This window comes from Hypomesus nipponensis, chromosome 7, assembly GCF_054491055.1.
Source record: "Hypomesus nipponensis isolate SF chromosome 7, ASM5449105v1, whole genome shotgun sequence".
Taxonomy (NCBI): Eukaryota; Metazoa; Chordata; class Actinopteri; order Osmeriformes; family Osmeridae; genus Hypomesus; species Hypomesus nipponensis.
Genome location: NC_140367.1, coordinates 12017447 through 12034090, shown reverse-complemented (window position 1 = coordinate 12034090; position 16644 = coordinate 12017447). Strand labels below are relative to the sequence as shown.

General features: G+C 50.5%; 1 protein-coding gene across 1 annotated transcript; it reads right to left on the bottom strand.

The window, feature by feature from the left end:
• Positions 1–1251: 1251 nt before the first annotated feature.
• tbc1d30 (TBC1 domain family, member 30) lies at positions 1252–16481 on the bottom strand. The gene is made up of 13 exons (XM_084702082.1): positions 15575–16481; positions 14931–15095; positions 11089–11150; positions 10931–10996; positions 10678–10803; positions 9841–10026; positions 9331–9499; positions 9007–9175; positions 8572–8677; positions 8000–8106; positions 6688–6827; positions 4982–5173; positions 1252–3837 (listed from the first exon to the last, which is right to left on the bottom strand). Exons 1-13 carry the CDS (start codon positions 16083–16085, stop codon positions 2696–2698), a joined length of 3141 nt encoding a protein of 1046 aa, XP_084558208.1. The 5' UTR covers positions 16086–16481; the 3' UTR covers positions 1252–2695.
• Positions 16482–16644: the final 163 nt, after the last annotated feature.

Below are 16644 nucleotides of genomic sequence, written 5' to 3'. Positions count from 1 at the left end.
AAGGTGTGCCAGGGCGCTAGAAGGTCATTTTCCCTCACACCCCTCATTCAAGTTAAACAATAGGCCATGAGGTAATTGGCTGCAACACTAACCTTAACCGGACATTTTGCAGGGCTTCAAAGTCTTTAACGGACGGTGAGTTGACAGTCCAGTGTTGCTTGAGTTGTTTGTATTAATGCTTGAATGATTAGAAAACCCTGAGTTTGGTCCAGCGGTAGCATGTTTGGGTTCTTGAGGCCAGGGTTCAACCTTCTTCATCTTCTCACCTTATACAACGGCAGTGAACTGGCACTAACCTTTTACTTCTCACACTGGGTATAAGTCAGTGGCAGACCATTAGACAGCAGATCAAACCACAGGTTCAACTCCCCTTCTCTACATTGCTTTGGCTGAAAGCGTCTGCGAAGAAACACATTAGAATAAAGCCTTTTAAAAATATTTTAATTGTATTATTGGTCATCTTTCATTGGCCAAGTGCTGCTTAAACATCATAAATCTTCTGGACAGAACAATGTTTTTGGCCACAACACCCAAGTTGAGTCAGAACTCCTTGAAAGAGTTCCATGGGAGGATTGTTTCTTTCTTTCTTTCTTTTTTTTTTTAACATTCTTGGGGTTTTCCTTTATTCAGAGGCCGGCGGCATGAACCACTGCTGCAAACACAGACATACAGCGCCATCTAGTGTTAAGGATGAATCTTCAGAAGGCTTGAGTGGATTTGGACTGGGTGCACTTTGCTGACTTTCAAATGTTTGTTTGAATACTTAAGAGTTCGTTTGGTTCTTCATTGACAACCCATACTGCCACCCAGGGGCCAACATTTCACTTGTGCAGTCTTTTTTGTAGCAACACAAGCAATGTGACTACTGTACCAAATAATTCTGCTTTGTCAGGTGTACTCTCAACCTCCTGTAAACTTTTCACAGATGTACCCCCCCCCCCCCCCTCCCCGCGCACACACACATTCTCTTTGACCCCCACAGCCCAACAAACATGCATACGGGCTCTCCCTTACCCATCGACACACAACTCCCTTGCCGACTCATTCTTGCCCTCTCTGCTCTCATGCACCAGACCCTACACACGGACACACGCGGCTCCTTCTCACATACGTCCCATGGTCAAGCCTCCAGTCATAAACATCCGTCATTCTGTACAAGGTCAGTGACAGACTAAATGGATGCGGTGAGGCCGGCTCCCACAATGCAGCGCTTTACTCATACACGGAATGAACACGACCCAACAGGCTAGACAGGCTTCTGTTCTTTATTTGGAGTGTCGACTTCCTTCACTTGAGGGTTACAGAGGAGAGAGTGCGGGAGGCTGTGGTACTTACTTCGGCTTACCGACACATCGTCTATCAGAGACACAGTCCTTCATAAGGAGACGTCTGGATAAGGACATGGCAGGAAGTGATGCAACAGAAAAACGTTCACGGAGGCTGAGGACAACCATTCAAGTGAGTTTTGAGGGTGTAAAATGACAACACACATAGGAACTAAGCGGATCCCTCACTGTGATCTTGAGTATTAATTAGTTCTAAAACAGTACTAGTTGTGGATATAGGTTTGTTTTGCATCTTTGGCAGGATAAACATTCTGTGTAGAGCACACACACACACACATCTTACATAGGGTACAGACGTAAAGGATTTACACTCTTGGCCAAAGAGGTGAAAGCTAGGATTCTTCAGCTTGCTGAGCTCAGATTGGCTTAAGCGAGGTCAGCTGACCAGAAGTGAGCTAGGCTCGGGTCTGGGTGGGTATGTGGTGTTTCCTGTGTGGTCACACCTCTGTATCTATTGTATGGTTATTTTAGCCAAACCTTGATCAAAGACTATTAGAAACACTTTCAAACTGGAGTGTATTGCTAGTGTCAGGCTGGCTGAGTTGGGCAAATTCAAATTCATGCCATTGTGCCAGGCAATAGCAAACGAGCACAGATAAGCATTTAAAAACAGATTTCCAACCTTCTGGCCATCCAGGCCTGGTTGGAGTGTAGAGTTTCACACAGCAGACTGACATCAGGAAAAGGTGCACAGTGGCACTGGGCCCTAAGCATGCAGCGGTGACACAAGTCACAGTTGTTAGCCACGGAAGCGATTAGCCGCACACTCGGCCAAAACCCAATCACTCTCTCATTCGTCATTCTGCCGAAACCCATTGAATTCTCCTGTAACTTTGAAGGGTCACATCTATCAAATCTTCTGATTGATATAGATATTTGTTGTACTCTTTTGTGCCTGTCTGTTGCCCCTTAGTCTACAGCAAACCCACAGTGCAAGACAGTAATCAATCAATGAAATAAGTTCTTCAATACAACTGTGGCCTATATGCATCTGTGGTCATGTTCACCAGACCAGGCACAAACTGAATACAACTTAATACAGTCCAGCATGGACCCGTCCGTCCGTCGTGTCTTCGATCCCGATCTCGGACCATGTCGAGTACGTATCCGTCGTAGAGCCCTTGATAGGAAAGAGTGCACTTGTTCCCCATAAGCAGTTTGTGTTCATCACACGAAAACACACACACACACACACAAACAGTCAGGTAGAGTCCCATTTGGTTCCCTCTTCAGCTTATTCACAGACTCCCCATATGTCCCTCGCCAGGGGCCCCTCCTTTGGAAATCCAGCACAGTTCGGACCATGCTTCGGATCAGGTCCGGGTCCAGATCTGCTTGGTGACGTGGCGTCAGCGCCGCCTGGTGGTGGCGGAGGCGCTACTGCGGCCGAGGCTGAGCTGGGGGAAGTGGACGGTCGGGGTGCGGGGGGTGGGGCCGTACAGGCCCAGGTTGCGGGCGGCCGGCGACTTGCGGGGCTGCTTGACGCAGGGGAACGGAGAGAAGACCCCCTGCTGGGCCAGGGGCCGGGAGGGATGGGGGGCCGCCTCCAGGGGGGTGGGGGTGCTGGGGTGGGAGGCAGCGGGGGCAGAGGGGAGGCCAAAGGGCGGGTCTGGGGAGGGGCTGGAGGGGGAGGAGGGGAGGCGCTGCGGGGTGGAGGAGGCAGAGGAGGAGAGGGCGAGGGGGGTGGAGGGGGAAGAGGAGAGGGGTAAGGGGGTGGAGGAGGAGGAGGAGAAGGTGAGGGGGGTGGAGGGGGAGCGGCGCAGGGAGCGGAGGCCGCTCTCGGAGCCGGAGGAGTCGGACTCGCGGCGGCGCGTCGACGTGGGCGGTGGGGGCAGGACGGGGATGGCGGGCGGCGGGCCCAGTTCGGCTGTGGCCTCGGGGACAAAGGGGGGCTCGTCCAGGGCTGCGATTGGCTCAGTCTCTGCGGGAGGGGCGGGTCCCACGCCGATCTCCAGCTCCAGAGAGGCGAGGCCCTCCTCCACTTCCCCCACCTCCTCTCCTGCTCCCGCCAAGGAGCTTTGGGAAGGAGACAAAGGCAGAGGGCTGACCTCCCTCACCTCCTCCACCTCATTCCTCTCCTCCTCCTCCTCCTCCTCCTCCTCAGCCTCTCCTCCCCCCGCACCGCCTCTCTTCTCCCCTCCCTTCTCGGACGGCCGTCTGTCGCATATCCCAGGCTCCTCCCCCACCTCCTCCCGATCCTCCGGGTCTCCAAAGCCCAGCTGAGCGCGTGCCCTGGCCACGTTCCTGCGGTGGGCGCGCACGTGGGCCCGCCAGGGGGAGCCCATCTGGGCCGGGCTGGACTGGGCCTGGGGCCTGGAGGGGGAGGAGGCTGGGGACTGGGGCAGGGCTGCAGGCCTGAGCCCCGGCGAGGGGGGTCCGTGTGTGAGGCTGGCCCTGGAGGAGCGGGGCCTGCGACCCAGGAGGAGGTGGTTGACCACTGGGGAGGAGGGGTTCAGCTGGGAGGCCAGGACACTGGTGGCGGGGCACTTGTCTGAAGAGATGGGAAAGATATAGACGTATATAAACAAAACATACAGACCCACGTGCTTATACAAACATTTATGCAGACGTCTCAGCTGAGTGTTTTGAGTGTATCGTTTACGCTGCATTATGTTGAGTTTGTATGTTGCCGTGTCAAAACAGTAAAATGCACATATTTGAGAAAAGAAAAAAATAGAAAAAAGAAATGTTCTGGCTTGTCTTCAAACCTCAACCTCCAGCCGTGATCCTCTAAGCCTGTGCACTGTGTTATTAGGGTAAACAGTGTTACATAAAGCCGGTTTGGGAGATTTAAAGGAGTTTTCCATGAGCTTCGCCGACTACAGCAGTTCCAGAATGTTCCCCCATGGGGGAGGGGCGAGTCATGGAAGAGGGAAAATCCAATGCCCCAACCACCTGACCACCTGACACCCCGCCACCCCCCCCTTCCCACACACACACTAAAATGTTCCGTCATGATGGGTCTTTGCGAGGGGAGTGGCTGCAAGCACAGACGGGAATCGACGTCGAGGTGAGCAACCGGAAATATGTTCTGCCTTAGAACATCAAAAGCAGAACATCACATGCAGAAAAGGAAATAAACACCCGCCGTCCAAAGAGAGAATCGATAAGATGCACCCCAACACCAGCCTTACCACTGATCAGTACCACCATTCACCCCCTCAGAATCGCCCTTCCTTTGATGTCTACATTTACACCAAAGAAGCTCCCTCCAAACAACGCTCTATGGTTTAACCCCAGTAGGGTCATATTGGCGGTCAATACCATGTTTGGGGATGGTGGGGGGATCTTGGGGGACCCCAGGGGTTGTGGTCAGTCCAGGTCCTGGGAGTCACACAAACATTTCCTCACACGTTTCTCTTTAGTGTGTCATATGGATTTGTGCTGTTGTCAGTGCAGATGTCGTGTCCATGAGTTTGTGTGTACCTCTGTAACAATGTGTGAGTAAGTGAGTCAACCAGATGAGCATCTGTACCGATCTGTGTTTTTCTGTGGGTACCCAAACATATGTGTACGTATGTGTGTATTCGTCTGTATTGGGATAGGCTACCTGGGCTGCGTGTGTATCTGTGTATATCTGTGAGTGTGTGCGTGTGTGTTTGTGTATATCGGTGTGAGAGTGTCTGTGTGCGTACCTGTGCGTATGTAGACCTGCGTGGCCTGCTGCTGTTGCCGTCTCTTGATGCGACAGTACTGCTTCTTCAGGGCCCAGATATCCGTACTCATGCGTTCCTCCATCATACTGTTGATGGCGGCGCGGTGCTCCGCCCTGCCGCCCCCCCCCGCCCCCACCGCCCCCGGGCTCAGCTCCCCAATGTTGCTCTGGTCTGGGAGGCGGGGGGGGGGGGAAGAGGTGGGGACGATGAGCGTGGGGACCGAGACAAGGAATGAAAGAGAGGCGAAACGAGAGGAGAGGGTTGGCAGAGCAACGTAGAGAGGACGAGGAGGAGGAGAGGGCGTGTAAAGGGCGGAGGGAGAGGGGAAAGAGAGAGGATTTAGATTTATGCACCCGTGTCCAAAAAACTAGCAAAACAAGTCGAAAACAACCCTCTCGGACGGACAGCGCCCGGGCAGACACAATCCATTGTTTCTTTTATTCCCCTGACCCCCCTTCCTCCGCCTCCTCCCCCCCCCCCCCCCCCCCCCCCCCCCCCCCCCCCCCGCGGCCCAAGGCGGGGCCTGAAGCCTTGCGAGGCCGAGGGATCCCGCTCTTGTTGCAGAGGAGAAACAGCAGGGGAGGACCGGGCCTGATCCAGCACAGGCGTCGTCACACGCTACCCCCCGACCATCTGCGCGGCCTCGCCGCCTTTAGAAAAACACCCCCCCCCCCTCCCCCCCCTCCCCCCCCTCATATCCGGTTGCCTATCTAAGTGCTCACTTACAGCCAACGAGGTCAGCAGTTCCCGCAGTTCTCTGGACCCCGTGTGTCAGGAAGAGATAAAGCAGGGGGAGGAGGAAGGGGCATCCGCCCGAAGGAAACTAGATTGTGACTGCATAGGACGGACACGGTATCTACAGCTACAGCTTCACACCAGTGGCAGGCCGCCGATGACTAAATCCAATACATGTTTATCGAGGAAGGCAATGACTCACTGGACATCCAAGGCCACATTGTATGTTTTACCCTGTAATTGCGTGCTCGTCCGCGTGGAACGTCCTCTCTATCTGTCCATATCGGGGTGCAAACTGGGGGTCCTCTGACTAGCGAACGCGACAACGTCCTCTCTAAACACCTCTTCAGCCAGCTACACCACCAAAACCTAGCGCTTGGAGGACGATGAGAATTTCCTTTACGTATTTTTATGGTTTTACGATCGAGTACAATCACACAAATTGCAATGAGTGCAATTAAACAAATAAAGGAATTCCTTACTCTTTTTCAATGTTCTCCCTTTCCTAACCCCTACTCAACGAGGTGGCCCATTTGTTTTACTGAGCAGTGGGTATAAGGAAACCTAACTGCGCACGGTGGCACCCCATCTTGGTTTGATCCAAGTTAAGGGGTCCCTGTGCAGGGGTCAGGGGTCAGGGGTCAGAGAGACCCGGGGTTTCCCGCTGCACTTTGCAGTCAAGGCGGCCGCCTAAGCAACACAAGCCTGCCGCCTTAACTACGTTGTCCAAAAAACAAAAACATTTTAAATGAGCGATAACCGCCGTGTTACTCTATCCAGTTTTCTCCCATTTCATTCCAACGGCAGTCTCCCTTCTCTGCAGAACTTTGTTTTTTGAGGAAAAACTATCCCCCCCCCCCTTTCCCCCCCCCCCGACGGTCCATCAGCAAACCTCACCGTACCACCTTAACTAACACTTTTTTTCTGAGGGAAACCCTGGTGAGACCTACCTTTGAGGTGTTTCTGGTACCTCTTGAGCTCGGGGGCCAGCAGCCCCCCCAGGGGCCCCAGGCAGCCCAGAGCCGTCACCGCAGAGTCCTCTTCATCCATGTCAACATCGTCATCACTGTCCCAGCCTCCCAGCCCGCTGCTGGAACAGAGAATCGTCATCGCCTGCATCATCACCGGGAGTTTTTCCTTGTCTTCCTTGAGGGTTTAGGTTGGTTGAGGGGCAGTTCTATGGGCGTGTGTGAAGCCCTCTGTGACATGGCTTGTAAAAAGGGCTGTACGACTAAAAACGTATTTGATCATCATCGTCATCACTGTCCCAGCTTCCAGGCCACCGCTGCAGTTGCTGTCATCCTTATGACCGTTCTCTTCATCATCATCCTTATAGTCATCATCTCTATCTCAATCTGCCAGGCCCCCCAGCATCAAATATGCATGGTTATCATCATCATCATCATCAACATCCCATTCTCCCTGGAACATAGCCGTCATCATCCTCACTATCCCAGAGGCCCCTGGTCAGACACTTACCAGGCTATTTTCATAGTCATCATAGCTGTCACTATAGCCACGATCAGAAAGCACATACTGTATTCGATCGTCATGGTGATACGCTCGGGGTTGGCACACGGAGCAGATTACCCATAGGGGAAACAGCACAGACATCCCATAACAGGACCAACGACTCTCAGGGAAGAACTAGGACAAGAAGGGAGGTCTCTCTCTACTGCTTCCAAGGGTCATGGAATCTTCCAGGGTTTCTATCTAGCTGTTTGAGGATAGGAAGGAAGGAAAGGAAGGAACCAGGTTCCCACACCGGCCGCTGGCCAAGCGGCCACAGTCATCTTCTCTCACGACGGATTTACTGCGATTACATCCTAAAGCCTTGGAGGCCCTCTGAGGAGATGGGCAGGAGAGTTGCATAACACCGGGCAGAGGACAAAGTCCAAAAGTCGCCTCGGGAATGGAATTTAGTGTCAGGGAATCCTTCATCACACTGGAAGACAAGTACTTAACTCCCCCCCCCCCCCCCCAGCCTCCATACACACACTTATACACATATACTCATGTCCCTGCGTGCTTGTGTAAACACACCACCAGCTGTAAACGTAGCTGGAAGATAACAGCTGGAGGCTTTTTTCCATTCGTCATTTGCATCGACTAAGGAATCGTCGTTGGGGAATGACTAGCCGGTCAAACCGCCGAAGATCACCAAGGAAGGGTTGTGGTTAGCACTGACCCTGACTATGAATGATGGGAGGGGCAGACGTGTCAGCTCACTGTATGTGCGCGTGTGTGTGTGTGGGTACCAACCTGCCATTGGCCTTGACGGAGGTGGGGAAGGGGGTGATGTTGTAGGTGTACTTCTCTCTGAGCTCAGCCAGCTGGGGGAAGGGGAACACTGCCATGGAGTACACTTCCTGTCAGGGAGGAGGTGGGGGGAGGGAGGGGGAGAGGAGCACGGGGAAGGATAGACGAGGATGAGAGGGCACACAGGACTTAGCGGAGGAAACATGACTGACCTTGCTGCTGGAGCACATCAGCTTACTGTGGCATGAGGCTGTGACTGAATATGATACATGGGCAGCGTAACGTCTGTGTGTACACGTTTGTGCTTGTGGTGCCCATGGGTAGCTCAAAGTGAAGTGTTTCCGTGCAGTGTAAAGCGTGTGGTGTTTCTGTGCAGTGTAAAGTGCGTGTGTGGTGTTTCTGTGCAGTGTAAAGTGCGCGTGTGGTGTTTCTGTGCAGTGAAAAGTGCGTGTGTGGGGTTTCTGTGCAGTGTAAAGTGTGGTGTTTCTATGCAGTGTTAAGTGTGCGTGAGGTGTTTCTATGCAGTGTTAAGGGTGTGTGAGGTGTTTCTGTGCAGTGTAAAGTGTGTGGGCTACCTGCATCATGTCAGTGGGCTCTATGAGGCTGTGTTCCAGCATCTCCTGCGTCAGACAGCCCATGGTGCTGTAGAACTCATCAGCTGTCTGGCAGTACTCGATCCTCCTGACACACACACACACACACACACACGGACAAACACAAGCACACAGAACCGATCAGAGCAGAACGTAAAGCCCCGACCTGTAACACAGTAAGACTACAGTACCGCCCAATGTGAACTAGTGCAATGTGTTTGCAGTGGTAAATCAATAAAACAAGTTTAATCAATTATTTGTGTGTCTTTATGTGTACAACTATATTCATGTGTGCACACAGTGTGTATTCATTAAGTGTGTGTGTGTGTGTGTGTGTGTATACGTACAGTATGTCGATCCTGAGTGAGTGTGTGTGCTGTATGTACGCGTGCAAAGAGTCTGTGACGCAGCACTCACTCGCCCAGCCGCTCCCAGATGGCCAGGGCCACCCTCAGCAGGACCTCGGAGCCCTCGAAGAACACCGAGTCCCAGATCTTCAGCACGGTGGCCGGGGGCAGGCCGGTGGCGAACATGGTGAGGAACCACTGCATGGTGAACACGTTGGTCAGGGGCGGCTCATAGCTGCCTGGAACACACGCACACACACACAGATTATGTTTTTATGTGGTATGCAAGAATTCCAAGAAGTGTTGAAAAATACTAGGCGCACGCACGCACACAAACACACACCCACCCCCCCCACACACACACACACACTCACACACCCCCACACACACACACCTCCGGCCTCGCGGTTGGCTGCCTTCTGCAGGTGGTGCAGGTGCTGTGAGAGGCGGGGCAGCTTGAGCCTCAGCAGGTCCCTGAACACGGCCATGTCCACTGACAGAGCACGCAGGTTGTTGGCAAAGTAGCTCTCCGGTAACACCTTGTCTATCAGGTAGATCATCACCTGGAGAGGAGGAGGAGGAGGAGATGAACAGGAGGATGTGGGCGACGAGGCAGAGGACGAAGGAATGAAAAGAGGAGGAGGAAGGAGGGAAGGAAGTGAGGAGGAAGAAGAGAAGTTGAGGAGGAAGAGGAGATGAACAGAGGGACTTGGACAAGGGAGCAGAAGCGGAAGGGGGGGAGAACAGGAGGAAGACATGTAGAGAGCGGGAGGAGGAGGAGAAAGGAGAGGATGAGATGACGAGAAAAAAAGAGGGAGAAGAGGACACGACCAAAGGATTTCCTTTGGTAAACCCTGTCTTTTCCGGTTGCAGTCAATGTAAATGTGTGTGTGTGTCTCCACACCTTGAGCGCGTCACTCTCGCTGCCCTCCGTCACCTCCAGGATGAGGGCGGCCAGAACGTTGAAGCCCTGGCAGTAGCCCACCGTCTTGTTCCAGCGAGCGTACGCCAGCAACACCCGCTTCAGCACCACCCGGTCCTGCTCCCCCTCCTGGCCGCAGTAGGAACTGCAGCCTGTCCTATGGAGGTCCTGGGGAGGGGAGTGATACAGGAGTTCTGCTATGTCGTTCCACAGGTAGGTCACTACAGAGTTAACATACTGCAGGTTAACTGACGGACGCGAGAATGAGATTGAGGGTGAGAGAGTGAGAGAGTGAGAGTGAGAGTGAGAGAGAGAGACAGAGAGAGAGAGAGAGAGATTGTGAATGGGGGAAACGGAGTGAGGAAAGGAGAGGGAGTGAAAGAGTTACATCAAGGGAAAGGCAAATGTCCAAATGAAAGAGAGAAATGTTGGTCCTAAAACAGAGACACAAAAAGAGAGAAAGGGGAGGGAAACTGCACTTTGTCCTGTTCAGGGTAAACAAACATATCCTGAGTCACAGACCTTCTGGAGTGAGGGAGGAGGAGGCGAAGAAAAGTCATCTTTTTTCCATGATGGAGTCATGACTGACGCACAGCGGTGAGCAAACATTACCTGAGCTAAACTGGATGTCACGCCACGACTCAGCCCCACAGACACACTGTATTCGCAACACACAAGCAACACTCACCTTTCTGCTTAAATAGACAGGGAAACAATAGTCCACTTTAAAGTAGGTGTCATTGTAATGCTGAGCCTTCTGAAAGCTATTGGCCAAAGTGAGGGACAGACACACACAAAGAGAGAAATCAGACTGGTTACCTTGACAATCTGGATGCCGAGGGAGTCATCGTCAGGGTTACTGCGCTCGTTAAAAGCAAAGCGGAGCGTCTTCTCCCAGTCTATGGAGATACTGTGGAGGTACTGGTCGGCAAGGGTCAGCCAAACCTGGCAACGCACAGCACACCGAAATGAACGTCAACAAAACACCAGCACAACAGTGACTGAATGCTCATTTGTCAAATACAAAAAGGGTGCCTTTGGATTGGACACACACAGGAGAAAGTGCTCATACCCTCTTCCTCCACTCTTTTGGGATGCCTGTCGGCAGCCTGGCCACGGCCTTGAGGGCATCGTACCACTGTTAGGACACACGCACACGCACACAACCCAAGTCAGCTGAAGAGACAAAGCTAGAACCATAAACATACAAGCCTTTGTTTCCTCCCTTACCTGTTGGAAGCCATTTTTGCCCAGCGAGGGTTCTAAGGTAAACTTCAGCCTTGTGTCCACTCCTATTAGAGGAGAGGGAAAACAAAGAGTCAGTGATGAACTGTTAGATGTAGGACAAAAGGAGTAACTCAATAAAATGATCATTTAAAAAGGCTGATTCACGGACTGTTGATCCGTTGGCCTACTGTATGACCGTCTGAAGTTAGCACCAAGGAACAAGTCTAAAGTATGCTTTCACCGACAAACTTATATTTACTTGTAATTAGGCCAACTGAGAACTCTTTCTTGTCTATTGCAATCGATGCGTAGATACAGAACCCAGGAAGCTTAGGCGTATCAGATGTTACATTCGAGATGTCGCTGTCCCTTCCTCCGGTGCTGATTCCAAACTACAATCTCTGGTTACAGAAAACCCGTGTTCAAGCACTCGCAGACACGACAGTACACAAATACATCAAGAGACACTCGGATATCTTGTTGCGTCCACCATAATGAAACGGAAATGAAAATCTGAGCTTTGGCTTTAATGGCAGGCCGATTCCCCGCGGCAGCTTCTCTGGATGAGCGCCAAGCCAGCAGCCGTAGCAAGCCGCCATTGCTCTCGCAGCGGCTAGAGACACAACTCGCAGCACTACGGTAGACGGCCTGATGCAGCACAACTTTCTCGTCAGAAACACTAAAGTTGTGCTTAAACAAAACACTTAAACAAAATCCAACCTGCGTGCGTTTTGTCTTTGTTGTCCAGCTCCATTCTTGGCTCACCTCCAGTGTGGGTCTGCGGTCATGTTTACATTTGGATAGCGTTATTAGTGGCACTGACAAAGGATTACCATAGAGCCCTCCTCCTACTTCCCTGTCAAAGCTTAATACTGCTGCAGCACTTCAAACACCCACACCGGCCACAGCACACGCTGAGCGCGTGGGCTACGATGTGTCAGTCAACCACGAGAGAAAATGAATGAACGGACGCTTAGAATCTGACCTCACTATTTAGGTAACATGTCAAGCTATGCACGAGATGCTGGTTTTATCACTGGTTTAGGTCATACTACAAAAGTAGTGTTCTAAATGCAATCAGCTATATGAGTACAGACACTTATCGAGACAAGTATTATTTCAGCACCACAACGGCTAAACAGCAACGGCGGCATCGGATGCTCTAGGTTACTTTTCATTTATAAAAGTAAAACAATGAGCTCACACATGTAGGATTGCTCAAGGATATCAACATGGATATTTAACGGATCAACAGGTTAAGTTAACCCCACAGACTGGAAAACGACGGTTTTGAATAAAGAACCCCCCCCCCCCCCCATGTGTCACCTGGCTCGAGCGTGCACAGCAGGCGGGGCGCGCTCCGAGAGATGCCGTTTCTTTTCTTGAGGACATTGCTAATAATATTTCCAACCCCTCCCGAAGCTTGCCGCTTTACACAAGCCCGCGATCTCCTCCCGGCGATTGTCCGTTCCTGACGCATTTGGTATCAAACAGGATCTCACGTTAATAAAGGCCACGGTAAAAAAATTCCCGCTGAGTTCTGTGTCTTCGTTTGAATAAAGCGTTATTTAACTAAATTAACTGGTGAGCTATCGCCAACACTGTCCCAAATGCCCTCCGATTGAGATGGAAAATGAATCACTGGAATTGATCATTGCGTAAGAGGCTCTTGAATCTCTCTCAGCGACGGATTGTTTACCGCCATGCGCCCCCAGAAAAATAGCCACTGACTCATCTTCCATTAATGAGAAAATCACATCCGATGCCGTGCAAAGTACCAAGTTCAATGACCCGTGCATGGAAATGAAAGCCATCCAAGAAGCGGCTTTTGGTCAAGCCATTCAAAGCGGAGAGATAACGTCAGAGAGAAAAGATGCGGGTTATGCAGCGGGAATCACACGCATCCTGTGTACATCCCCGTTTGCAAAGTCGTATATGGGAGGGATGCGGTATGATGTAGAAATATGGAGCGGAAGGGTTGGGGGGATGAGGTAATGGGGGCGGGAAGTGGAGGAAAACTGACGTGAGATGGGCAGGGCCAGATCATAAAAAGAGACGTCTTGGGTCAACCCAAGTTTTCTGTCGCTGCATGCTGCTCAAATGATGGAAGAAACAAATGTCTATTAAATGTTATTCGGGATAATGTCAGTGATGAATACTCTATGCCCCCCCCCCCCCCCAAAATGAATCAGGCAAACATCTACATTTGAGAAAACAGATTATTTTGACATTTGCTAAATTAACCACCTTTTGGGAGAAACAACATATATTGCATAATTAAATGTGCATGATTTGTCAATGTTATAGGCCTACAAATCAATCAAAATAATATTGGCCGGGTTTCCCAGATTCGTTAAGAAGCTCTCAACGCTAAGATCTTCTTAGGAACGTTCTAAGAGCGCTCTAGAATGCTCTTAAAACGTAAGAAACTCTTAGCGTTAAGAGCTTCTTAACAAATCTGGGAAACCCGGCCATTGTGATTAGGCAGGCCAGGAGTATGTAAGCACGTGTGTATGTAGGCTCCATGGGTGCATGCTCATGTATGTGTGCTAGCTAGAACATTTAAATACACCTGTGTGGGTACTGTGTACATAGTATGAAGTGTCCGCGCAATAAATGAGCCACGTGTCACATCACCATCCACCAATGTGAGTGACAGAAATACAGTAAATGTTTATTACTTCCACTTTATTTGCCACGCTGCGTGTGGGCAAAACAAAATAGGAAATGAATCAAACCAAATAGAGCTTCTTACACGGATCTTTATTGTTGGCTTTGTGTAATATGGTATTATCCAACTTATGGTTACATAAATGGGGAGGGTTCTTTTGAATTACTAGTAAATTTAGTCTTGTTAATATGCTGTTGATTAGTCGTTTTAGCGTAGCATCAGAGCCACATGCCAAGTGAAAAGGTATATTAACAAGCTCTAATCCAAATTTAAGGGATAGCTTACAGCTATAGTTTACACACTACTTTGCCTGTCAAAACCATAAAGCAATTGAAAGAGAGAGAGATAGAGAGAGGGAGGGAGGACACGTCAACTACACCCTACCACTAGCCTAGTCCCGTGTCTTCGGAACTCTAGAGACTCACATGACTCAGGGCATCGCCTAGGAGATGCCCATGACTACCAGGCCTCTTCTCTCAACAACAACAGGAAGCAGCAGAGGAGCAGTCACTCCCGGGCCTTCAAATACCCAACTCCACCCCCACCTCCACACCCCCCCCCCTCCCCCCCGCCCTTTTTTATAATTAAGTTTCAGCTCACACAAACAGGATAGTCGAAAGACATGCTCTCTAGGCAGCCGTTGCCAACTGATATGACAAGCTGTTGCATGTCACATCAGTGATTTCTCCAAGGAGGAAATACAATGTTTCAGATTGTTTTGAACAGATAGACGGAGTTGGAATATGATACCGCCTCCCTTTTAACAAAAGGCTCTGTTCTAAAGATTCCTGTCAGAAGATAAAGAGGGAGAGAAAGATCCTCTTTACACACCCGAATCACTTCCTCCTGAGGCAATGACAGTGCCACCTGCTCCACTATCCATGACACAGGACATGGGGAAGGAGAGAGCGAGTGAGACAAGGAACAAAGAAGACAGAAAGCAGCTCAGACAGGGAGAAGGGTTTGAGAGGACACGAGAAAGAGAGAGAGATCAAAGAGACAGAGAGAGAACAGAGAGAGAGCAAAGAGAGAACAGAGAGAGAGAGATAGCAGAGAGAGAACAGAGAGACCACAGAGAGACCACAGAGAGACCACAGAGAGACCACAGACGGACAACAAGAGAGAGCATAGGGAAAGAGGGAGATGAGGGGCCACCACGCGCGCTCTCTCTTACGTCTCTTCTGGGAGACGGCCTGCAGGCAGGCGGTGATGATGTCGTAGTTCTTCTGGAGCTTGTGGAAGAGGCGGTCTCGTCTTCTCAGCTGACGCAGCAGCTTGGTGGACTGCAGACCGGTGCGGTACTTCACCTCCTGGATGATCCAGAGCAGCTGCTCCGGGGCTGCACGCACACACACACACACACACACACACACACACACACACAGGGCATAAGGATGCAGCTATGCTCCTAGTTGAAAATTGTATCTGAAATGTAAATGTAGTCATGCGGAGTCAGGGTCACAGAGCAGGTTTACCATGCCTGCCTTGAGGAGACTGACTTACAGAGAACAAATATTAGACCCGTTGACACAAACTGACAGTAGATCCACATACACAATGGTTGTTTGACTAGCCATGCATACCAATGAAGAAGACCCCTTCACTCAGGCTACAGGTTCCAACTGCACATTGCACAGTCTCTCTATGGCTCATGGAGTCTAGGGTATTAATTGCACTAAGCTGCTAAAAGTTGTTCTCTTAGGTACGAGGTTTGTGATAGTGAGTGCATATCTGTAAAGGAACAGTTATAGGGTAAGCCCCATTCAAATTTACATGTCCATGCAACTGTAGATTATGTTTCGCCTCTACTGATCTCACCTTTCTGAGCCAGGTAGTTCATCTGGTGCCGCCTGGTGTGCTTCTCCTGCAGCTCTTGAAGGAAGCTGGAACCTGTGTTACTGCGGCCGAAGAAGGCATCAGAGCTGGAAGCTTCCGTGGAGCTGTCCAGGCTGTCCACGCTTCTCCTGTTGCTGCTGTAGGTGTCATATAGCTCCACAAGCAGACAGTCCACGATTGAAGTGCGTGGGATTTTGAGGTTCTCGTCCTGGCCCTCAGTATCAGAATAGCTGCCAGTTTCCTCGGCTTCTGCGTTGGCACTTCCATTCAGGACCTCCTGTTCGCAATGAGTTTGGGATGATGTGTCATTTGAGCAGTCAGATACGGTGGCGTTGCCGTGGTTTGATGTGGTACTCCATTTCTGAAAGGCGGAGAAGCTATCCGAGAAAGACGCAGCTGAGTTGACAAAAACTCCGCTTTCCGCTTCAGAGTAGATACTGTCGCAAATGTCAATTTCTAAAAGTTCATCCCCGTTTACTTCACAGGACGCCATTTTTAATCGATATCCTATTTGGCTTTTTGGAACTTCTGTTCTTGGAAAGTCTCAAGTTGTCATCTCCCTCATATGAACGGTGCTTGTGAGCAGGTAGCTTAGCTAAACTCTCGACAGGTTACACGTTGAAGAGGATAGAGTTCCGGGTGCATTCCATTCCTCTCCTTGGGAGGTAGTGCACTTGTTTCCTGAAACTTCCAAATGCCGTCTTGCACGTCCCGTCTTTAGTGAATAGTCCAGCCCACTTCAAAAAACTTCTGCAGCGCCCCTACCAAACTTTCGACTGCCTCTACAGGTGCAGCAGGTGCGTGCGTACACATCTTGTAACACACTCTCCTGATAGAGTTGCAAGACCAGGCAACAGAATAACAATATTTTGGAAAAAGAAATGTGAAAATAACCTACATACATATACATTAAATAGGCCTATATTGTTTTAAGGAGGCATTGGACTACTCAAGACTGCTAATATGTGCCTTTGTGTTTTGATCAAAATTTACAGATTTGTCTTTTATTGTAGAACTAGGCTACTTGCATTTTTTTTTTATTAGTTACATCA